The sequence below is a fragment of the Hippoglossus hippoglossus genome, chromosome 11 (genome assembly GCF_009819705.1).
Source record: "Hippoglossus hippoglossus isolate fHipHip1 chromosome 11, fHipHip1.pri, whole genome shotgun sequence".
NCBI classification, from domain to species: Eukaryota; Metazoa; Chordata; class Actinopteri; order Pleuronectiformes; family Pleuronectidae; genus Hippoglossus; species Hippoglossus hippoglossus.
Genome location: NC_047161.1, coordinates 9,774,708 through 9,798,387, shown reverse-complemented (window position 1 = coordinate 9,798,387; position 23,680 = coordinate 9,774,708). Strand labels below are relative to the sequence as shown.

General features: G+C 41.7%; 3 protein-coding genes across 4 annotated transcripts; 1 reads left to right on the top strand and 2 right to left on the bottom strand.

Annotated features, from left to right (window-relative positions):
- Nucleotides 1–211: 211 nt before the first annotated feature.
- Nucleotides 212–3,623, bottom strand: si:ch211-215i13.3 (brain and acute leukemia cytoplasmic protein). Its single transcript, XM_034600616.1, has 3 exons — nt 3,224–3,623; nt 2,829–2,953; nt 212–1,417 (listed from the first exon to the last, which is right to left on the bottom strand). Exons 1-3 carry the CDS (start codon nt 3,360–3,362, stop codon nt 1,292–1,294), a joined length of 390 nt encoding a protein of 129 aa, XP_034456507.1. The 5' UTR covers nt 3,363–3,623; the 3' UTR covers nt 212–1,291.
- An 875-nt stretch (nt 3,624–4,498) lies between these two features.
- On the bottom strand, nt 4,499–11,557 carry atp6v1c1b (ATPase H+ transporting V1 subunit C1b). Its single transcript, XM_034599264.1, has 13 exons — nt 11,393–11,557; nt 9,871–10,034; nt 9,707–9,774; nt 9,460–9,545; nt 9,125–9,219; nt 8,905–8,996; nt 8,482–8,580; nt 8,114–8,182; nt 7,011–7,103; nt 6,470–6,563; nt 6,031–6,128; nt 5,802–5,925; nt 4,499–5,406 (listed from the first exon to the last, which is right to left on the bottom strand). The coding sequence occupies exons 2-13, from the start codon at nt 10,000–10,002 to the stop codon at nt 5,308–5,310; spliced, it is 1,149 nt and encodes a 382-aa protein (XP_034455155.1). The 5' UTR covers nt 10,003–10,034; nt 11,393–11,557; the 3' UTR covers nt 4,499–5,307.
- A 4,090-nt stretch (nt 11,558–15,647) lies between these two features.
- On the top strand, nt 15,648–22,833 carry azin1b (antizyme inhibitor 1b). Of its 2 annotated transcripts, none has more exons than XM_034599262.1 (11): nt 15,648–15,844; nt 17,201–17,344; nt 17,765–17,963; nt 18,158–18,331; nt 18,553–18,725; nt 18,826–19,039; nt 19,162–19,236; nt 19,692–19,857; nt 20,091–20,200; nt 20,971–21,182; nt 21,275–22,833. In XM_034599262.1, the coding sequence occupies exons 3-11, from the start codon at nt 17,862–17,864 to the stop codon at nt 21,348–21,350; spliced, it is 1,302 nt and encodes a 433-aa protein (XP_034455153.1). In that variant the 5' UTR covers nt 15,648–15,844; nt 17,201–17,344; nt 17,765–17,861; the 3' UTR covers nt 21,351–22,833. The 2 variants fall into 2 exon arrangements, with proteins under 2 accessions (XP_034455153.1, XP_034455154.1); XM_034599263.1 differs by having other exon boundaries at nt 17,201–17,435.
- The last annotated feature ends 847 nt before the right edge of the window (nt 22,834–23,680 follow it).

Here is a 23,680-nt window from a genome sequence, read left to right as displayed (position 1 = left end):
TGTCACTTTTGTTGGTTCCACAACTCCAGAAGCTGACAACAATTTTAATACAAAGAGGGAAAATTGTGGAGGATCTTTTTTGATAAAGTTCAAAGTTGGCCTGTACAAATTTCATCATCATAATCATCATCATCATCATCATCTTCATCATCATCATCATCATCATCTCAGTGAACACTTGGCGAGGACATAATCATCAAATGACAAGAAGTGAGCAACAGAGTGACTTTAATTAACTTTCCAGCAGAGACGAACTGAAGATCCTTAATTAAATGAATAGTTCTCTTTAAGAGGCTTTTGTTGTCCTCTTGTGGATCCTCCATTAGTAAGACCCCAGCTTGTCAACAGCGCCACCTGGTGGCTGCAGAGCAACCTGGCGATCCATCCTGAACTGTTTCCATGTGTACTGGTTTATGTTATATTTGTGCACAGACTTATTTGTCATCAATGCAGAATCAATTTATGATCGATTGATACATGCAGATCAGTATAAGCCACACAAATGAGACATTGTTACAATACTCTGTGGTTAAAAAAAAGTGTCAAATAATACCACATAAAAAGAAGACGTAAGAGAAAAATACAGCACTGAACAAAGTTTGAAAAATAAATAACTTCTCAAAGTGAACACAGGAGCAGTTCAAATTTAAAATGAATTGTAGGCACATGCGGGTGTGTTTGTTTTCTTTATCCTGCAAAGGCTGGAAAAAATAGCCTTCAGCCTTCAAGACTCTTAAACAGCACTTCAGGTTGTTCTAAATGAAAATCATTTACAGCATCGACTGAGGTTAAACATCATCGTCATCATTGGTTCCCACACTTTTGTTTCTCATTCGCAGCAGAAAGGAAAACACTTGCACAAAGAACTGAAGCTAATTCTTGAGGAAGGCCCCACACAGAATACATTTGATGTGCAGATTGTGATTATCATGTGCATATGGGACGGCCCGCTCTTGTGGGTTGTTTTTTTCTTTTCGTAAAACTGGCTTCACATGGTGACGCGTTCCCTGACCGGGCACCATAAGCATGGCAGAAAAGCTCGGTGTGAGAGTGTTTGCGGACCACTCTCTGCTCCTCACATGCATTCGCAATGGCACAGCAAAGACGCAGCATCCCGAGATCTTTGGATGGAGACATTATGTAGGTGCTTTTGTTGTAAATCACTGAGCTCAGCAGTCACGATCTGGCAAACGTCATCCGCACACATCGGTAAAAACCTACCCTCCCATCTTTTGGTAAACTGCTCACAGCTTGGGCCAATCTTTTCTCCTCGCAGAGCTTCGGCTCTTCTTCATCTTTCGTCACACACGTTCCCGGGTTCAGCGTCTTCGCTGCTGTTGATGTTGACAGGCTGGCCATCCTTAGACAAAACGTTGGCCTCCTTTGACGCCCTCCTCTTGGAGTCACGAGCAGTTTGCTGTAAAAAAAAGAAAAGAAGTAGGATTTTGAAGGTCACGTCATTTAAATGTCACTAAACTGGACTGGACAGAGAGCGAGTGGGCGAAGTTGGACAACTCAGGCCTGAGTCACTGAACATTGAATTGTTGAAGCCCATAAGTGGAAGTTTAAACAGCCTAAATAAAAGACAACGTTTTTTGTTTCTGAGATTCTGGAAATTGTAATTTGTTCAGCCAAAGGAATTGATTTTACTGATCTTTTTGAATTATTACATAAGTTTTGTAAAGGACGAAAAAACATTTGTAACATTATCCTGAATAACAGAACCCAAACTGAATCAAAGACATGCGTAATAAGAGTATTTCTATCTCTATCGCATTATAGTGTTAAAACCCATATATTTGTATTCTAAGAGCAGATCTCTTAAAATAAAAGATTAGACAAACAGAATATTTTTATACTAATTATTATTCTCAATCTTCACTATAGATATTTATGAATATTAATAGATTGGATAAAGTGTATATAAACCTCTGTATAGCTTCTGATATTTGAATCATTTCAGGTCTAAACCTTCTTCCAATGAGCCATCACTGAACTGTGATGAACACTCACCCCCCCGCCCCCCCACTGCCACATTCTCTGCATCATCACAATATCTCAGGACTGACTCAGAGACTATTTATCTTCAAGTGCAATCTACCGGTTTTACTCATGTGCCAATATTTTTTACAGTTCCCATTACGATGCTTCTGTTGTGATGCTCCGATGGTTTTTATCTTTCTTACTATTAGTTATTAATTATGAATGTGGACGGATGAGTGTGTAGGAATGTATGTAGCGTTTTCTAGGTGCTGCACAGCAGGGTTCGTTGTGCTATTTTGTGCAATGACAATAAAGCTTTCAGATTTCTGATTTGTAAATAGAATGGCGGATTATTCCCCCACACAGCAGTTTATTCCAGTATCATTTGTGCTACTATACGCTCTAGCTTTACTTCATCACCAGATTTTGCATAATGGCACTGACACATGCTTGTTTTCCAGCTCTATAGTCTGTATGTATGTTTGTTGTTCTTTGTGTGTGTCTATATGTGTGTGTCCCTGTAAATTTGGACTATAAATGTCAGCACTGCTATTTGCTGGCGACCTGTCCCCGGTGTACCCCACCTCTCGCATAATGTCTGATGGGATTGGTACAAGCTCCCCCTCCAACCCTCAAAATGATATACATAGAATACATAAGGATAGATAATGGACGGATGCACATTTATCCCACGGAAGCCGTCGTGTTTTAGTACATTCTGGAGTCAAATTCCTCATGAAAGTTGCGTCTGATTCTGCAGAGCAACGCCGGAGCCATGTAAAAATGCAGTGATGGTGTTAAAAGCAGAGCGGCTACATGCTGTCAGACCTGCAGGTGACACCTACATCACTCAGGGAGCGTCTGGGTCTCCTCTGGTGGTTGGAGCCGGAGGTGTTGAGGCCCTGCTTCCCACACTGGGTCCCTGTGTTCACCGTCCTCTTCTCTCTCAGACCGGCCTCCAGAGCTTTACCTTGCAGGAGCACAGGATGAAGCAGCTGGATTATTTCACACAACACACAGACACACACACACACACATTGAAGATAACAACAAAACTGCCATGTCAGGGAGTTGACAGCTGGGCAGTTGTGTTTTGAAGGGTTCACTGGATCCTATCCGTGATGTTGAATCATATCACAGAGCAGCAGAGGTTGGATTTTGAGTGTAATGTGGCCTGTGGTACCTACAGTGAAGGATAAAGAGATAAATAAAGAGGGAGAGGGAGGAGGGGGGGTCTTACTGTTCGCCACCGGCAGAGGAGTCTCTATGTCGGTGTTGGTGAGCCACGTCGACTCCGTCTCCCTGGTCCAGCTCTCGTGGTACCTCGGCTCGATGATCGCGTCCGCCCGACTCCCTCCGCAACCCATCGGGAAAATCATCCACGGCAGGTGACGCCGCAGCTGGACACGGACTGAACGCGGCGCCGCTCGGGCTCGTGTCTCAGCACAGCCGCGGCATCATCCTCCTCTTCATCCTCCTCCTCCTCCTCCTGCTCCTCCTGCTGCCCGGGTCCTCTACTGCAGCTCTGCCCGTGGACCCGTCTCCATCATCGGCCTGGAGATGCTGCTGCTGCTGCTGATGATGGTTGATGGCACTGTTCCCCCTCCACACACACAGCTGAGCAGCATGAACACACACCACAGCTGCCTGCGTCATCACAGGGGGGTGGGGGTTAAAACTGCATTCAGTCTGAACGCTGATTGGCTGCGTGTGTGTGTGTGTGTGTGTGTGTGTTTGTGTGTGTGAGCATCATCCCCACCATCATCATGCAACTACAACACCAAACATTCACATTTTCAGAAAATGTTATGCTGTTTGTATATTTATGAGAAATGTATTGTTTCCATAGGTTAGTTTTAGTTAGTTTAGCTACTGTAGCTTTATTTTAGAATCCACTGGGATTAAAAATATACAGACGTTTGTTCCATTAGTTTTCAAAAACAAGTCTCAATTAAAGGGATAGTTCATGAAAATCCACTCATTAAAGGATATTAAAGCTAAAAACGTGGTGTAAATGTCGAAAATCTTGAGTTGAATTTGAACGTTTTTTGAAGAAGTGGTCACCATTTAATTCAATTGTATTGGATTTGGCTGCAATGCTGTTTACTGTTTACCTCTGAAACTCCAAAAGTGTTTTGTGGACTCAAACACTTCACCCACCCCTCCATCGGCATAGTGGGGAGTAGATAATGAGTGAATTTTCATTTTGGGGTGAACTATCCCTTTAAGGCCCTTGTAAATTGAATGTTTTCCCCATGTCTATAGTCTCTCCAAGCTTTCTGGCTTCATCCCTCAGTTCAAATACATGCAGGTTAGATTAATTGGAGACTTTAAACAGCCTGTGGGTATGAGTGTTAACTGTGTGTCTCTGTATGTCGTCCGTGTGATATGACATCTGACGTCCTGCCTCTCGCTCAGCTGGGATTGGCTCCAGCCTCAAACAATAAGCAGTATAACCTATGAATGGATGGACTATGAATATAATAAAAAATAAACAAAGTGAGCTGAAGCCAAATATTTTTCACACAGAGTATTTATTCTCACATTTATTTTTAGATATATGGTTCAATCTTCAATTATACTGACAATATAGTATTTTCACATAGACCTATCATTATTATTCTTAAAATGCTTCATATACAGAAATCAAGGGAGCGAACAAGCAGCAAACATATTTGCGTCTTCATACTGTAAAATGACTCAGTATTTCACAGGATCACAGCTGGAGGGGGAGGAAACAATGGTCAACATCTACTTGTAAACAGACAGTCCTTACGTGGAGCTAAAAACACATCACCTACAAAAACTCAACAAACAAAAACACATTCACTGATCTTTGAATCTTTAAATAAATACTATATTTAACATATATTAGTTTTTTTTCTTCCCGTGTTTTCCCATATTTGCTTTGTTCAGGTGACTTTAAATAAAGCAGGATGACGGGGAGGGGGGGAAACGCCAATAAAAATGCAGCATTTTACATGACCTTTGTTGAGGGGAATGTCAACCGTTTTGGTGGGTGCTGTTCACTTCCACAGCGCGGCACAAACAGGAAGTGACGACAGAGGAACCACATTCAAGTATATTAGAACAGAAGATACGATTGGAGACCAGTTCACTCCTGTGATTTATCTGACTTTACGTAGAGTCACTAATAAATCCTCTGGTTTCTCACAACCTGATATAATTACACCCAGGAATGTGCCAGGAACATGAGAGGAAACACAGAGAGGTTGTGGAAATAAATTAAAGCTCAACAGATCACTGCAGTATATGACGAGGATGATGATGATGATGATGATGACGACAATTATGATGATGAATCTAGACTTTGAAGTCCAGCAGGTTGCAGTCGATCTTGTAGTAAACATAGGGGTAGTACTCCTGCTGGCTCAAATTTAGGCCTGGAATGTCCATTGCGGCCTGCAGGCACAAAGGAGAGATATAAAAACAAATGTTTAGTATATAGATCTTTCACATATTGATATATTTCAATATTTTATGTATTGTCATATATTTGACACCAGACCATCATAATGCATGAATAGAAAAGATGAAAGACGAACAGCAAACTGAAGTCCAGCGAAGAAAATGTATGGTGGGATGTTTGTCCATAGCGACAACTAAAAATAATAGTTTTGTAATTTTGTTTTATATATATATAAATATATAATCTTGGCCACTGAGGCCTTTATTGATAGGACAGAGTCTAAGTGTGAAAGCAGGAGAGAGAGCAGGGAAGACCTGCAGCAAAGGGCCGGGTCAGAACCGACCCTGCCGACCAGATGTTTGTGAGAGTGTGTGTGAATGAGACTCACATCGATGACAGAAGCACTGCTGTCCAGATGTTTGTACAGGTCGTACAGCACCTCCCTCATCTTCTTCATGTTCTTCTTGTTGGGCTGAAGCAACATGGCCTGGAAGTTGACTGGCAGCCCGTATCTACGACACATATCCATAGCACAGGTGCACAGATGAATGCAGGAATGAAGGGAACCATACACTTGCTGGTAAACATCACTAGCTGTCAGGTCTTAACTGTCTCACCTCAACACTGACTCCACAAACACCCGCAGAGCTTTTATGTGAATCCACGCAATGAAGGCTTCACTGAAATTCACTTTCAGCCATCGCACCAACGGCCCCTGAAAGAACAGCAACAGCAGTTCAATCATTTCTACATGCATCTCAATGAACACATATGAAACTCAATTGAGACAAATGTCTGTAAACAGCGCTTTGGGACTCAGGTCGGGTATCCTCACTCTAATGGAATTTGCCATTGAGAAGGTGGAGAGGGAAACACAGAGCTTTGAACACCGTTATTTTAAGTTAATTCTACACTGTGTCCTACAGGGGGGTAAGAAAAAGTAGTGTATGATGTACCATGTTTCTTTCCTGTAATTTATATACAGTATGTATAAATACAGACCATATTTTCACAATAAAATACTGGGGAAAAAAAAGAAGAAAACAGGAGGCGTACAAACTGCTTCTTCTTGTCAGTGGACAAACGTGTCATCTCTTCTTTGTCCGCCTTCAATTCCTCCTCATTGTACTGGAAGTCACGCACTGTAAACCTGGGTCAGGACACACAGCACAGACCTGGCAATCAGATGTCAGCAAATATAGATTGCAACGACCACACACACACACACACACACACACACACACACACACACACACACACACACACACACACACACACACACACACACACACACACACACACACACACACACACACACACACACACACACACACACACACACACACACACACACACACACACACACCAGAAAATAGGCTATATATGAGTACATACTATGTGTTTATTTTAGAATGGCTGTCTTTTTTAGCACACAACAAGGCAGTGCATGTGTTGACATAAATGCGTTCGAGGGTAATCGAACCTCAATCACGGAAAGATCAGCTTCAGTTCAAAACAAATGGCTAAAAGCAAAACCACACGTTGACCCTTTGCACAGCTCAAATTGTTGTGATGAAAGTGAAGTGGGGTCATTTACTTGTTTTCTCTGGCCTTGTGCTTGAAGTCGTCCACAGCCTTTCTGAAGAGAGTGACGCTGAACAGGCCGCTGTCGTGGTCTTCGAACAGGAGCCTGGAGGGGGACAGGACACAGGACGACAGAGCAATGTGAGAACGGGAACACGCGTCGCACACATCACACAAATCAGCAGTATTTGTTACGGGGAAAAAGATCACACAGGTTTTCTGTACACATCATAAACCAAATAGATGTTTTGTATTAAGTGTTACATAAACATTAAGAGTCAGTTCTGTGTGACCAAGTTGCTCAGGGAAGGTATTATCACAGTGGAGCTTATAATAATAATACTTTTTTTTATTATTATAAAATTACAGAAAAACTATTTGACAAATGTCCTCCAGTCTTGAAGACTCAAAATTTCTCTCAGGGATCAGGGGAAGTTTCCGGTTTCCAGGTCGTATCCTAAGATAGTGCTCAGTATCAGTTCTGGAGATACATGTTGCTAGGTTACCACATCCAACTGACCCGTGTCCATCCTGACGTCTCAAATCATCTGCTCATGTCGGCAAAAGGTCAATTACTTTCCACAGGTCAACCACATTATGTTTCCTATTCTGATATGAGTCAATTGCGTTTTGCAGGTCAACCGTGTAATGTGTCCAATTTGCAAAGCACAAGGAGGAGTGGAGAGCGGCGAGGGAGCGAGAGGAGGGGTCAAACCGTCTGATCTCAGGATGTTTAGAAGAACTGAGATTTGAAATTGTAAACTAAAAAAATGACCAAAAAGTACTGTTTACATATTTTGTTCCGTTTTTTTTTTTTTACAAATATTTTTTTTACAGTGCATAGGGACAACTTTATATGGATTTTTTTTTACACTTGCATAAATCCTGGGAACTCACCATATTGAAAAAAAAAGGTAGATTAATAATAAACGAGATGATGGAGATAATGGATTGTATAGAGACAACAGGAATTTGCTTTATCTTTGGCAAAGTTGAGGTCAGTTAAAGAAATAAAGACAAATAAATCAAATGGGACTTTTCTCTTCTTCCTGTAGCTGATAGACCATAAATTTGGCAAAAACTGAAAAAAGAACAGACTCCTCTAGTGATCCTTACTTAGTGGAGCGAGGTACAACCATCTCAGCCAGCGTTTCATACATCTTCTGCCAATCGGCGTAGCTGATCCTGATGAGGGAGGAGAGGGAGAGAAGACAGCAGCGGATTTTACATTTGAACGTGGAATTTTAGGGCCGATAGCAGCACTGATGTTCTCAAATAAAAACTTAAAAACAGACACTATTTTAATGTAAGAAGATGCATGTATGGAATTTGATGCATTTCATATGCAAAATGTTGTCGGTTTGCTGCATGTAACACACATTGTGTTGTTAAAATGGCCCTTTTGTTAGAATAAATTATTAAAAGAAAACAACTTCAGGAAATTTGCATATTGGATGGACACATAGTGACGTGGGTGCACTTACTTAGGGACGACTACCAGCATAGTGATCAGATACTCTGAGTCCAGTACAAAGTCCTCCTTCTTCACTATGTCAGCCAGACTCCTGGTCATCAAGCTCCCCCTACAGGACGACACATGACAACACACAGGAAACATGAGAAACGTCTCTATGAACAACCTTCAGTAACTACTTTAATCTCATCTTCCGTTGTGATACAAGGAGATCTAACTTTATTTATTATATTATAATCATTACTAAATTGAGAAGAGAAACAGTATTTGACTTTTGACACAATCAGATGCAAGGCCGCGTATAAAGAAATTTGATCTTGTGTAAAACACTGAAGAAGAGAATGACATATTTAAGGCAATATTGTAAATGGAAAACAAACATACTAAAGATATCCTCCATCGTGTCCTATGTTCTAAAACGTGTTGTACTTACGCGTTCTTCCTCTCCAGGTTCTGCAGATTTCCCTTCAGGTTGTTGTAGGCTGAAGCTCTGGCCTTCAGGTCATTGTCGATCTGCGTTCCTTGCTGTGAACCGAACAGGAGAAGGGGGCGACTGTTAGAGGCCGGTTCCTCTGAGGAGCATTTTTTACGTTCTGACCAGAGAACAAACTGTGTGTACAAGTCATCAGATGTTTGTTTTTTTTTAAACAAACCTTAGCGATGATCTCAGAGATGTTTTTCAGGGACTGTTTGATCGGGTATTTAGCCATGTCCCACTGAAATCTGGTGATATAGGTGACCAGGTCAACTGCAAAGAGTAGAAAATATACATCAAAACAATAATCACATCCACTTACAGTACATAGGTGTTATGTGCTATAATGATTGTAAAGCTGCATATATAGAACCCTATCAGTTGTTTGTATTTATGTTCATTTATATAAAAAGGGACAGTGCAGGCTAGTTTTCCTCTGCAGATGGTAAATTAAAAAAACGTACAATAACATATAGACACATACATAGACACTTAGCATGTTGACGGGATTACCTCCATTAGCCAGTAGGTTCTCCTGGACTTTGTCTCGGCTGTCCTCCAGAACGTCAGCCATGTACTGAGCGACCTTCTTCACCACACTGAAGCACACGATGATGATGATGATGATGATGAGGGTGAGGAGGAGGGTTGGAGTTTAACATGATGGAATCAGAGATATGAAGAGGAGAGAGGGTCAGCAAAATGTGATGTGTGTTCATCACAAATAAACTCTTGAACAAGTGCATCTTGTAAAGTTTACCTTTCCACAAAGGTGTCCAGTTTAGTCAGCTCATCGGACAGACCCACTAACACGTCTAGCGTTCCAACCTGAGGGAGACAGGAGAACAAGATTATAACGAAATGCCTCATGGCCTCTTTTCCCATCCTGTCATGCATTTCCTACAGAGGACAGCTGTGTTTAACCTTGAGGTCGGGGATGTTGAACTTGTTGTTGGTGGACAGGTTGTTGGTGCGGGAGGTGGCGACCATCAGCTTGTCCCACGTCTGCTGACACGTCTTCTCCCCCGGAGCTGAGATCAACCAGAATTCTGTCATGGCTGCGGGCAGGAAGTTTGTCCACCGGGTCTCTGATGGCAGGAAGGTAAGAGAAACATTGTTTAGAAATCTTTTTTGTCCAGGATGCTGATCTGCTGCTGACTCTGACTGAGGTTTTGCTTTATTTTTAGAGATGGATGATGATGATGATGATGATGATACAGGGAAACTAAAACAATTGACAGCCATCATAAATATTGCTGTTTTATTCATATCATGACAGCTATGGGTTTTAGCAGGTATGTATCAGACATTTAATTTGAAACAACAGGGATTCATGTCAGGTTTTATCAACAACCAGCATCACCCCAGATTTTTCAAATGCGTTATTAGGACATAATATCATTTCACTATAAATTGACACAATTGATGACAAAGGCTTTTATCCATACAGCCCACACCTACATGGTTTGATGATTAATACTAATTATTACTAAATGTAATGCTATAGTTTTTCCGAGAAAACAAGAGTAGTTCGGAGGGTAGAATAATTTGACAAGACCCAACAAGGGGATATTCGGCATCTTTTTTAATTAAAACCTACACATCTAAGTGCAGTTTTGAGGCATTTGTACTTGAATATGTTTAATTATCGCTCCTTAAACCTTGTACTCCACTAGAATGCCAAAGGAAAACCTTTTCACATTTATCTCCCAGTTTAAGTTACCAGTGACTGCAGAGGCTGACTCCATCTCAAGCAGGATTAAAATGCTCATTCTATGTTAATGCATCAATACTAATAACCCAATAATTTAATGCAGGATATGATAGTATTAAACAAATGAAAGGGTTTGATTAATATAGAAGAGTTTTGTAGTTTTACTCAACAAAAACTACAATTCATCATTAGTCCATTTGATTAAGTAAAGACTTGTACTTTTCCACCACTAAAACCACCAGTGTACTTGTCCCTTCATGAGTCAGAGTCACATTATCGAGGCCTCTGTTCCTCTTTTCAGTTTTCCTTTGCCTCAGATTTCAGGACTTCCTCTCATGTCTCAGCGCATCTGACTGATTGTATCAGGACAACGGGGACAGACGTGTCTCCGTGTCTGCTGATTGCTTGTCATATGATCAGTGTGTGTGTGTGTGTGTGTGTGTGTGTGTGTGTGTGTGTGTGTGTGTGTGTGTGGTGGCTAAACACTGATCCAGCTCATCGTTTAAAACAAACACAACCACACAGGCTGCTGCTGTTGTCCAGATCAGTTTTGTCGATCATCCTCTAAATGAAAATCAGATTCAGAACGCAGGTAAATAAAGCTGCTGCTGCTGCTGCTGCTGCGTGGCTGGACGCAGTGTTAGCATCCCGCTGAGGACACGAGCGTGTTTTTGTATCGCAGCCTGTCGCCGTCACGACGTCACGAGTCGGTGTGTGTGTGGTCGCACTCACCGGTGAGTTGAGCGGCTGCAGGGATTCGGTCCGCGCGGTTCTGTTCAGGCGAGAGAGCGCAGCCTCGGGTTCATAGCGCGGATCGCGACAGGTTTTCAATCCTCCAACACGGATCTAACTCACCGTCAGCTGACCGGGCCGCTGCTGCTGCTGCGCGTGCGCACCCGCCGCCGAGCTCCTTCTGCGCTGGATTCACGCGTTCGCGGACCGTCGTTATTTTCAGCATCCAGACGTAAAGTCAAAGGCCAGAGACAGAAACAGCCCGTGTGTCGAGCAGGGGTTTCATTAACAAAATTAATTCACACCTGGACACTATAGGTGCTTTAAGGTCATAGAGTGCGATCCCTCAAAACCATGAGCCCTTTCATTTCTGTCCACACCAAAACTCTCTGATTACTCCTGCAATTACTGCGAGTGTTTTTGCACATCTTATATCTAAATGTTTATTTTAGTCATATGCCCATTCTTTACCTTTGCAAACTACTACTGCAACTTTGCACGCGTGTCTCTTATTCATAGTTTGTTATCTCTTGTATTTAGTCTCTTGTTCTTCGCTCTATGTGCAAGGCCCCTGACATGCTGCTGTGAAAGAATAATTTCCCAATTTGGGATTAATAAAGTACATCTATCTATCTATCTATCGAAAGTATTCATAATGTATATAGCTGTATATCAGCATCAGAATCTGGTTTTATTGCCAAGCAGGGTTACACATGATTACTTGCTCTCCATTTGTTACAATGTTGATTACATAATTTTCCGATGGTGCTTAAAAGCAGCATGATTGTTTGTTTTGACAGCTCGGTCAGTCCGTCTCAACATCGACCTCCTGTGGTAAAATGTAGCTACTACATTATCTAACAGTTCCTCCCATAGACTTTATATACAGTCTAGTTGCTACCGTTGTGTGGCAGTAAAGCACAGACTGTATTTAAAGCAAATATTTAGAAGTCAACTGCTCTAAATAAGTCCTGTCCATAAATCTCAAATGAAATGTGAGTTTAATTATATACATATAGTCAATTATTTTCAGTGAGGTCAAATTATTTACAGGACAAATCGTTTCTACATCAATTCAAAAAGATCTGTGACATTTCTGATGTTTCTCTGCCACATGTACAGTTACTGGCTGAAACCCCCGGCCACTCCTGCATTCTTACAATTTGATCATTTGTCCTGGTGAAGCCGTCATATCTTGGAAAATGTTTTAATTTTGGATTTGTGGGTTTGCTGGGGTTGTAGAAAATCGATTATTTATGCTGTTTGTTTATATCTGTTACTTCTGGTTGCAAATTAAATTTCGGAAACCTGAGGACAGTGGAGGCATTTAGTAAAACTGAGTGGAACTGAAGCACAAACAAAGTCTCATTAGCTCCTGTCGTCACGGACCCTGATGTGAACCATGTAGCACGATACTTTACACTCTACACTGTGTTGCATTGTTGTACAAGCATCAAACCCAATAAAAATGATTATCCAAACTTTCATTTCCACTGTTCTTGATACTATAATTGTACATTCATAACCCAAACATCTGTTATTTGTTACACAACACCGATTTTTATTTTAATCATAAATATAAAAAATATAATTACTAAATTGAAGTATCATTTTATTGGCAGATTATTGCCTTGTTTTACTTGCTCTGTTATGGACTTAATCTTGTTTTTTATATTGCACAATCACTTTTCAAATAAACCTTCACTTGACTTCCACTAGTACCAAACAGATATCCTTACAAGCCAGTTCCTGGAAATGACTTATGGCCCAATTTGATCAGTTATTTATAATATGCGCTTCAGGGCCTTTAGCAATAACCTCATAGAATGAATCCATACATTGAACCATGTCACTTGCTCTCTAAACAGCAATGGAGGCCAGCCAACTGAGATATTTCAAAAATATTAATGTCAGATTGCTGCCAGAGGACTTTCCTTGTTGTGTAGACTCCAGTGTTGTGTGCACTGTTTAGTGAACACAGTGTCCTTTGGAGTGACTGTCATAAAATCAAGATAAGAGCTATAGGACGGGCAGACGGATACACACACTGCACCAGCACCACAGCAACACAAGTCATACGACTTAAGGAGGCTGCAGGCGGGGTTTTTTAAGCGTGGTTCCAAACTCCTGACTTCCATGCTTAATCAAAAATTTTGCTCAATGAATTTCTTCCCATCAAACTGGATGGCATGAAACATTCAATTATCACGGTTAAAATGAGGCTAGAATTGAGTGTGACGGAGGCTTAGGGACTAATCAACAAAAGTATTCAATAAGCTCTTAAATCTTAGAATTCCATCAGACACAACAAGGAACCTGGTGAAAGTCAAAAGGCAAAGACAGATGGAGGCATACTTTTTTTTTCTGTGTCCTGAAAGTTCTGTCAGGTCCACAACATTGTTTTTAAAACTCTTTACGTCTCTATGTGAATGCAGGAAAAGGGTGTACAGGTGAGTCGGTCAGTGTGATCATGATGACAACATGCTTATTGATTGAGGGCTGTGATTAGAAGGCTTTTGGCCCACTGACTTTCTCACCCTCCACTTTCTCTGTCAGCTTATGGACACACGATTGGCTTAAAGGCTCATGAATGCTCTCTAACGAAAGATAAGGATAAACATCTTGGCATTTCATTCACTGAACGTAAAGATGTCAATGAAAAGGAGTGTATGTTGGTGAATATCATGGTGTGTGGATGTGTCATCATCAAGGAAACAGTTGTAACCAGCATCTAACTTGCATTCTCAGATAGATTTAAGTAAAACATATGGAGGTATATCCTCGATTGTATTAAATGGATTTGTAAATGAAATTTTGACTAGTAAATATATATTCTAATGTGTCAAAACTATATCTGAGATATCTTGAATTTAAATGATTACATTGAAATATCATTTCTATGAGTGAAAACATTTACCGGCTGATGCAAGAGCACGACCAGTGGATGAGCTGTGACGGACCCATTAGACCAGTGTGCACAGCAGCTAGCTGAATTCTATTTGCGGGCTATTTGTTGTAAATTAATTCTGTTTTGTTTATTGTTTTGCGTTTAAGAGCCATTTTCACTGGTCCATGGACATCCATGGACTGTGTTTAGCATCACTTTGCTTAGGACCGAAACGACGGGCCGACGAAGCTTCCGTTTTGAAGCCGGTGCTGGGGCGACACCTAGTGGCACAGAATAATGCAAACATAACCTTTAAATATGGATAGTCCAAAGTACTGCTTACAGGGTAAACAAACAACATTAAAGCTTATCCTGAGACGTCTCTCAGACAAGAGGTACAGAGTTTCATCCACTCCTTCATATTTACAGCAGACTGCTTAAAGTCACAAAACACTTCAGGGGGAAACAGCGTTGCAGCGAAAGCCAATACAATTGAAGTAAATGGTGATACATTTTTCAAACGTAAATAAACAAAAGAAAAAAACATTTAATGTCGAAACAGTGTCATTTACACCATGTTTTTAGTTTAAATGTCCTCTTTTATCCTTGTCTGGAGCCACATTCGTTCGTGGATCACAGCGGACATTTAGGTTAAAACATGGTGTAAATGACCCCGTTTTCAGTCGAACATGAATATCGGGGCTTACGGACACTTGGATGACACCACAGGAGCAGTATGAAGGTATCTTTTTTAAATTTTTCTGTTGTTTTTTAATGTTTGAAGTAACTGGGGGAATCGGTCCCCCAGTTACTTCAATTGTATTGCATTTGGCTGCTTCACTGTTTACCCCTGAAACTGTGTTTTGTGGACTCAAACACTTTCACCCACCCCTCCATCGGCACAGTGGTGAGTAGACAATGAGTGAATTTTCATTTTTTGGGTGAACTATCCCTTTAATGAACTTTGGTAATCTAATCTTAAAAACCTGTATGGTCCAGTGGGTACAAAGTTGTGTTCTTATTTTTTGGCTCTGATTCCAAAAGTAAAAGGAAGGAAAATCTTACTCAACGTTCTGTTGACTGTGTGAAACAAGACTTCTTCTTCCCATGAAGTTCCATCTCCTGTATCTCTCATGCGAAGCAGCACAAGTGCATCTGTGTTGTCGGATCACAACACGCGCGGCGGAGGACGATCAGCAGCGGAAAGTTTACGCTTTTTATGTAACGTGAACAAACATCGCTGATCCTTGCGTGCAGCGCCGGAAACGCATATTTGGCGTGCGCGAGGAAAAACCCCGCGTGCTCATTGGCGGAACCGAACGCCTGGTCCCGCCCCCCGCCGGGTCGGTTGATGACCCTCCCCACTTCCCGTGCTCGGCTCCAGTCGATCTCCACCCACCAGCCCGGAGAGAAGACATCGGCCCGACCCCCTCCACCGTCCCTCCGCGAGAACATATGGCCCCACCAGCCCTCTTTCTTTCTTTCATCGCTGTGCCCACTACTCTTTAAAAATTCCGCCGAAAAAGAGAAGACGATTTTCCAAAACATTCTGGCCGTTATCTCACGTAAGTACCGCGAAGCAGGAGGGAAGGAGGCGCTTCCCCCGGCTGAGCTCCGTGGATTCGCACGTAACATGGCGGGCTGGTCCTTCTGCCTTCCTGCCACACATGACAGACCGATTCATTGAGTTGGGGTTTTCCACGCGTCTCCCCGCCGTGTTTCGCTTCGCCGGCCATTCCCGGTGTTGTAGTAGCACCCGAGTCCACCTCCTGTCCGTGTGTTGTGTCCGTGCTGCGGCTCGTCTGTGGTTTATGAGTCAAAACCCAGCGCTAACACGAGCTTCGTCTGTCGCCGTCCACATTAGCCGCTCTCTCGCTAGCGCCATGTCCTTCGCCATGACGTTCGCCGTGTTCGCTGTGGCTACACGTTTGTATGTGTCGTGGGTACAAATGCGCGTGGGGCAGCTAATGTCCAGTGTGTTGTCTTGGTGACACGTTGTTGTTTTTTTAATGATAATAGTGTTCGTGAATATATCTGCTGTCAAGTTGGGACTCCATTTGCGCCGCTAGTACGCATGCGCGGGGCTGTAGTTAGACAATCGCAGTAATGTGAAGTTATAGTTATTAAAAGCAAATAAATCAGACAAGATATGATCGTAAAGTTATATTAAGATGAATGTTTTCACATCAAGCAATGTCGATAATTATCACAACAGATGTTATTAAGTTTAAAGACTGATTCTTTCTACTGAGTGAAAGTTTTAAACTCTTCTTTATGGGGGGGTTTTCCCATAAACTTTTTCTTTTGCTATGGTGTCATTAGCACTTGAATATATTTGTTGTTTTTTAAACTTGTACCCCACTAGATTTCAAAGTAAAAAACGGGACTTTTAACCTCACTACTTTCACATCACAATTCAAGTTGAAGCTGGGAGATGTGAACAAAAGTTATTTTTAAAAAAGGTGGATATTGATAATTGTCACGGTAGATGTCAAATTACTATTTCTGTTGGGTGTATAGACAGCTGTTTGCTACTGGGTGGTTTTAAACTTGCCTTTTATGGGCAGAGAATGACAGCCACTGTATAACTGCAGATCAATTATGTGTCACACCTCCTCACTGTGCTTGGATAATACACGGGCAATATATCGACGTTTATTGAACTTAGTTATGTTCTGATAACTGTTCATATTGTTTCATTGCTCACACTCTAAGCCACGCAAAGAGGCGTGGGAGATGCTTAACTGAACCAGTCAAACTTTGACCACAGTGAAGACAAATGTGAATCCATGGGTGACAGACAAGCTTAGACAGTGCACCACAGTTTCTTTTTTCTTGCTGTGATAAACGTTGTACAGTACATGCCCTCTTTATACAGTGACTGTGTGTTGAGACCTAATATTCATGTGTTTGTCCCTCAGGGCTCCCCTGTCTCTGCACAGGTGTATGAGCGCTACCCAGAGGGCTTAGGGGCAGCTCTTTACCGGGAGCACTTTGACTTCAACGCTGAGCCACCTTGGGATCCTAGCTGATAGCGGGACAGGTCCATCTCCTGACTTGTCCATGTGAGTGACTGAGTGTCTGTGTGCACACATGCATACATCTCATAGCAAAGTCCAGGATCACTGTCCTGTGTAGAATTTGGCAAACCTCTGTGTGAGTTAACAGGTTTGTTTTCTAAATCAATAGATTTAAATAAAAGCCCAATGAGGGGTCTGGAGTTTACACAATTACTAATTGCACATAAACGGATGTGGCTTTTCTTGTTTGGAGAGAAGTTCTGTGAGACTATAAATAAAAGAACATTATTAAATTCATAAAACACAGCTTGTCCAGATGGACTACACTCATACATTGTGTAATGTGTAGATGCTGTGGCTAATTTTTAAGAAGTGCTATGCCTGTGATTTAATCTGATTAAATCACTAAACATATTTATTCTGGTGACGCTAATGTTTTTTTCTGTCTCTCTCTGTCTTTTCCAGTTTGTTGCATACCGGCAGGACCCCATTGGCTCAGTCGTGACCCCTTGACTTGTTTATCTGTTCTTTATGATTGTCGGATTAGCGGAATACGGTTGAGATGAAAGGACTCGCTGACAAACCCAGCTACATCATTGAACTTCTGGAGGGAGGAGTGACCCTTGACGATGTCGTTGACGGACACATCTGCGAGCAGACTCTGGTCAGTTCAGCTTGTAGAAGAAATTCCCTAAATGCTCCAGACAACTTTCGTGACACCCTCATTCGTAGTATAATGTGCAGCAGTTTTTCTCCTGTTGAGACAATAACCCCCTTGTCAGGGTATGATTTTAAGTAGTTTGACCAGTTGCTTTTTTTTTTATCTTCTGCAACCTTCAACTTCTCTTGTGTTCACAGGTGGAGAAGAGCGCGTTTGTGGTGGGCGATCTTGGTGCCCTGATGCGGCAGCATGCGTGCTGGCAGAGCACAGTGCCACAGCTGCAGCCCTACTACCCAGTCAAGTGCAACAACAGCCCTGCAGTCACCCAGGTGCTGGCTTCCTTGGGCCTGGGCTTTGTTTGCACCAACAAGGTAAAAATTTCAGTTTTCACCGGATCTAATTCTGATTAATTTATTTACTTTTCAAACTGCTCGGTACTTTATCCTCTTAAGATGCCTCTTAACATTTTTGGGCCATTACATTACAAGCACCTAATTGATTACTGGTCAGCTGATGCCTTTTTCAACTTGCACAACACACTTTGTTTTTGTTGCATCAGTTTATCTAACATAAGTGTCCTCTTTCCCCTCAGGCTGAAATGAACCTGGTTCTGGAGCACGGGGTGCCACCAGAACACATCATTCTGTCAGGTGTTTGCAAACAGCTTGCCCACATCAAGTACGCTGCCAAGAACAACATCCAGTACCTTGTTTGTGAGAATGAGGCAGAGTTGTCCAAGATTTCCCGTCTACACCCGAGTGCAAAGTAAGTGATCAAATTCTGCAGCAAACGTTATTTGTCGTGCTCGGACAGATTATTCATTCATGTTTTGATCCCTGGCTAATGAGGTTTTTGTCTCTTCTAGGTTGCTGCTGCAGTTGACCACTGAGGCCCACGCGGCTGAGACCAGCATGACCATCGGCTCCTCTCTGAAGAGCTGCCGGCACCTGCTGGAGGCAGCCAAGGAGCAAGGCATCAAGGTGGTGGGTGTGACCTTCCACATCCCCAGCTCCTGCGAAGACCTACAACAGGCTTACACCCATGCACTGTCAGATGCCCGCTGTGTGTTTGACATGGGGGTGAGTACAGTCTAGAAAATATCTATACCATGTAGTAAATATATCAATACAAGATTCTTTATTGAACCTCAGTTTCTTTTTAATGAAGGATAATAACTCAGTGTTTGTCTGTTTCTGTTTAGCTGGATCTGGGCTTTAACATGAACATCCTGGACATTGGTGGTGGATTCACAGGCACAGAGTTTCAGCTCAAACAGGTTCGTGTGAAACAGCTGGGACATGATTCATGATGCTTCAGTCAGACTTTACAGTTGAAACAAAAAAACATAACCTGAACTTTACATCAACTTTAGAGAAGATGCCAATTATCAAAGTACATATTCTGCAAATTCTTGGCTCAAATAATAAAATGTAAAACCTCCTTAAAATATGTATAAATGCATATTAGTGTGAAATTACTTTCACACAGGAAAATCTTAATTTTGTTAATCAACCATCAACAGGTGTTAGAAGATTTAACAAATTTACAATTTAGGCAACACAATGACATGAGGTATCAGTACACCTGCACTGCTAGATCTCGTCTTTTTTTTATAGCTCAATCATTATTTCTATTACCTGCCACTAAAACACACAGAAGGTAATTTCAGGTTGCTTCCTTTTTCTGGAAACACACTCTGACTGCGTATTTTGTTGAACATCGTGTGTGCAGGTTGAATCTGCAGTCAGGCCGCTGCTGGATGCTTACTTCTCCCCACTGTCTGGTGTGCAAGTGTTGGCTCAGCCCGGCAGCTTCTACGTGGCCTCAGCTTTCAGCCTGGCTGTCAATGTGATCGGCAAAAAAGTGGTGACCCACTGCTGGGACAGCCTTGTTCAGGGTGAGTTGCTTAATTCTCTTGCTTCATTTTCCTCCCCAGTCGGGTTAATTCTGACTTTAAGAACTCTCTGCACCCTGGTTGTGAAAATGTGTAGATGGTAATAGGGTAGTTCTCATATTTGTTTTGGTTTTTTTACACATGCTGTTACATAATAAGTCATGTCAATCAAGGTCAAGTCTGACTCTTGAGACCTCAGTTTGTAGGTCTGACACGGTGACTCACTTCATTCACAGGTGAGAACAATGAGGATACTGAGTTCCTGTACTACATGAATGAGGGTGTTTATGGCCCATTCAGCCGCAAGCTGGTGGGAAACTCCATCACTGCCCCGTCAGTGCACAAGGTTAGTAGGCCTCCCAGTCAACCCCATTCAAGAATGAATGGAGCAGCTCAAATTGTATTGGGGAAAGTGGGTTAATTCATTGTGAGCGTTTAAGGAAGTGGGATCGGTGTTGTTTCAGAAAGTGAACTGTGTAGACTCGAATACTTTGAGTCGGGGTCTAAAATGGCGTCGTCCTGATGTGACATTTAGTCAAACAAACAGCGGATTGATACCTGAAGTGAAACTCCTGCCAGATCAGGACCATCAGCGACTGTTAATAATTAATTTCCTCTAATGCGCTCTGTGAACCTCACATTCACAAAACAACTAAAAATAACCCTAATCACACGGCGTTATGTAATAGCTGTGTAGGGCTGCAGTTCGAGGTAAAATAGACTGTGACGTAGAAATTGTGTTGTGATGCTTCAGGGTAATAATTTTTCCGTACACACTCTGACCTCTTTTACTTATGGGCTTGCAGTTGTAGTTAGTGGTTAGTGGTTATTGACATTGTGTTTGTCTTCTAGATAATAAGCAGTAGACAGATAATCATTAAATCTACTTTTAGCCACCACTGGAATACAGTTAATCGTCCATGTTTCATGTAATGAAACTGTTTTTACAAAGCAGAATTTCTTCGCTTGCAGACTGAAATGATTATCATGTGTATAGCTCCTCTCCTATTTTACAGGGTATTATTTTATATGTGCAGTAGAGCTTTCTAACTGTGACTGAAGTTGACTATTGCATTCCTCATTGCACATATTCACGACACTGTTTCCTCTCTGCAGCGTGGGCTGTGTGCTGAGGAGACGGTCTATCCCAGCAGCCTATGGGGCCCGACATTGGATGATCTGGACCAGGTGGTGGATCGCTGCCTGTTGCCCCAGCTCAGTGTGGGAGACTGGCTTCTCTTCTCCAACATGGGAGCGTGCAGCCTGGAGGAGTCCCTCTCCTGCTCTCCCCAGCTGCCTGTCTACTACACTGTCTCCACCTCTGACTGGTGAGTACGGAGTGATTCATCACTAATGCAGGCATTGGAGGAATATGAATAGTTTTCCAAGAATTGATTGTGATGCGTTGTGTTGTTCACAGGTACGAAATGCAGGAGGCTGGTGTGGCATTGGACAGTGCCATGAAGAATTTCTCCATGGTCCAGTACAGTGCGTAACTACCCTCTGCCCCTGTCCTGTATTCTATTGCACAGACCCACCTTTGCCTGTCCTTTCACCAAGTGAGTCAAGGGGTCAAGCGTGGTATTTAGGACCAGGGGCTAAATGTGGTCAACATTCCAGCCACCTCAGAAAACGCAGCGTCCGATTATTTCTTCCAGGAATTTGACTTTCTTTGCCTCCTTCAAATGGTTAACAATTGTAGTTTGATACCTCAATTGTCTAAAATGTTATCTGGAAGAAATGTGTATCTTTACTCCTCCCTCTGATGGACTCCAAAAACTTGTCAGCTAAAAGAACTCCAGCCCATGCTCAAATGACATTATGCAACAAAATGGACGACTCTCTGGAGATGGAACCCTCCAACTTGTTTGGGGTGGTTTATTTCCTAATTCTAAAAAGATCCAGTTTACAAAATGTACAATTGATTTCAATCCTGTTCTTTCTTGATTATCTGTTGACAGTCTTGTAAATCCTGTATCTGTTCAACACACATTTTGTCTGTAGATGATTTTTGAAGCGATTCAAAGGATCAATGCCTTGTGTCCATTCTGTATTTCAGACCCCTCACTTTGCAGAGTTTAAATTAAATTATGACAATGATGTAACCTTTTTCTTTATTGCAGTTCACCTCAATGCATCTTTATTTATTGGATTCAGATATTACCGGGACATATTTAATGCTCCGTCTTTGTGTGTTTCGCCCAGGTATTATGCTGTGGCCCATCTAACAGTGTTTTCCTGATAAGATATCAATGTTTTGTTTTGTTTTTTTAAACGCTACATGGATATAAGTGTGCTGTGATTGCCATGTGACCTCAGTGGTTTCCCTCTACTCAAAGCGCTTGAAGGAAATGCTATGGGAGATTCTCTTTACGCTGAGCTAGAGCTTCAACACGGAGAAGCTGCATACACCCAAACGCACTCCTCACCTCTAATAGAGAGATGCTAATCTGGTTTTATATGCACAAGATCTTTTTGTAGGTGAAAGAAATACTGTGACATTGAACAATGCAGCCCTGTTTTTTGTTATACGTTCGTCATATCAGTGTCTCTTGAATGGGGATTGGTCCCCATTCACCCAGGAACTGAAAAACCAGCAACGGATCGTTTTCTGAAACCTGCTCGAACATGTATGTTGTGTATGCAGCGGATATAGACTGACATGTCTTTATCTTTGAAATAAGGACATGTTAGTTGTACACAAATGATGAATAAAACGCCTACATTTCCTCATGCCTCTCTAAAGATATGAGGGACATATTGCAGTCACTTGTACAGCTCAATCATGTCTGATGATATTAAAGATGACCTGACTCAACTGCAGTTTTTAAGGAATCCTGCCCTCGTGTTAAAAATTACTAATGTATTAATTACATGCTTGTCTAAGGCACTAATGGACCATAGCCTGTTTTGACTGTAAATTGTGCTTGTTAAAGTAATGAAAGTGATTAATTTAATACATTTCTGACTGAAATCATTCATCTTGTGTGGGTGTGATCTTTGGAGGTGGAACAGTTGTGGATTACTACACATGCTGTGGATAAACTTGTCACTGTTTAGCTATGAATCTAGTGAGTGTGTTCTGAACATAAGAAACAATCTGCAGCCCAGATTTAGGGCTGCTGGTTTTTTTGCGGGAAGGTCCTGAGATCTTTCCTGCTGTAACCAATTTACAGCAATTTAATTTATGTTATTAATCTTTAACTACTCCAGTCAAACAAAATATTTGGATATCAACATGGGTCATTGAAAGTGCTTCAGTATATATTTTTTTTTTTTCTCCACAAAAATAGACATTTAAGTAAAGCTTTCTCCCACCATCTCTCAGCTTTTCAACTCGTAAATGCATCTAGTCAACTCTTACAATTTTTTTAGGGAATTGGGCCTTTAAAATAAATTGAAAGTGCTTGAAGTTGATGTTTAAGGTTAGTGTTGGAAACCTGTCATATTAATGGTTAGTGATTTGTATTTTACCAGGGTGATATTTTGTTTTATTGTCTGTTAGATGCACTGTTTGTTCTATTTAATTCAACTGGCCTTTGTGGTCCACTCATCCTAATAGTATACTGATAAAATGTTTTTGATGATAGTAGTATAGAATAGTTTTGATTGTTATCAAATAAATATTTATTCTAAGCCACCGGCTCAGTCCCTATAAAAGATGCATAAAAGCACTGGACAAAAATAAGTATCCTTGGGAAAAAAATTAACTGCTTCTATTTCAGTGTTAATGAGACTGGTCACCACTAGATGTGAGTAAATTAGTCGAGTGGAATCAACTGTTGCTGTGTTTTGTCGTAATAAAAACCGACATGCCCATGGGCTT

Coding starts and splice junctions, on each gene's coding strand:
- si:ch211-215i13.3 (XM_034600616.1), bottom strand. CDS start 3,362: ATGATTTTCCCGATGGGTTGCGGAGGGAGTCGGGCGGACGCGATCATC. Junction 2,954..3,223: donor TCCTCTGCCGGTGGCGAACA/GTAAGACCCCCC, acceptor TGCTCCTGCAAG/GTAAAGCTCTGGAGGCCGGT. Junction 1,418..2,828: donor CCAGACGCTCCCTGAGTGAT/GTAGGTGTCACC, acceptor TTTTTTTTACAG/CAAACTGCTCGTGACTCCAA.
- atp6v1c1b (XM_034599264.1), bottom strand. CDS start 10,002: ATGACAGAATTCTGGTTGATCTCAGCTCCGGGGGAGAAGACGTGTCAG. Junction 8,997..9,124: donor TCTCTGAGATCATCGCTAAG/GTTTGTTTAAAA, acceptor TTCGGTTCACAG/CAAGGAACGCAGATCGACAA. Junction 8,581..8,904: donor AACCTGGAGAGGAAGAACGC/GTAAGTACAACA, acceptor GTCGTCCTGTAG/GGGGAGCTTGATGACCAGGA.
- azin1b (XM_034599262.1), top strand. CDS start 17,862: ATGAAAGGACTCGCTGACAAACCCAGCTACATCATTGAACTTCTGGAG. Junction 18,332..18,552: donor GCTTTGTTTGCACCAACAAG/GTAAAAATTTCA, acceptor CTTTCCCCTCAG/GCTGAAATGAACCTGGTTCT. Junction 18,726..18,825: donor CGTCTACACCCGAGTGCAAA/GTAAGTGATCAA, acceptor TGTCTCTTCTAG/GTTGCTGCTGCAGTTGACCA.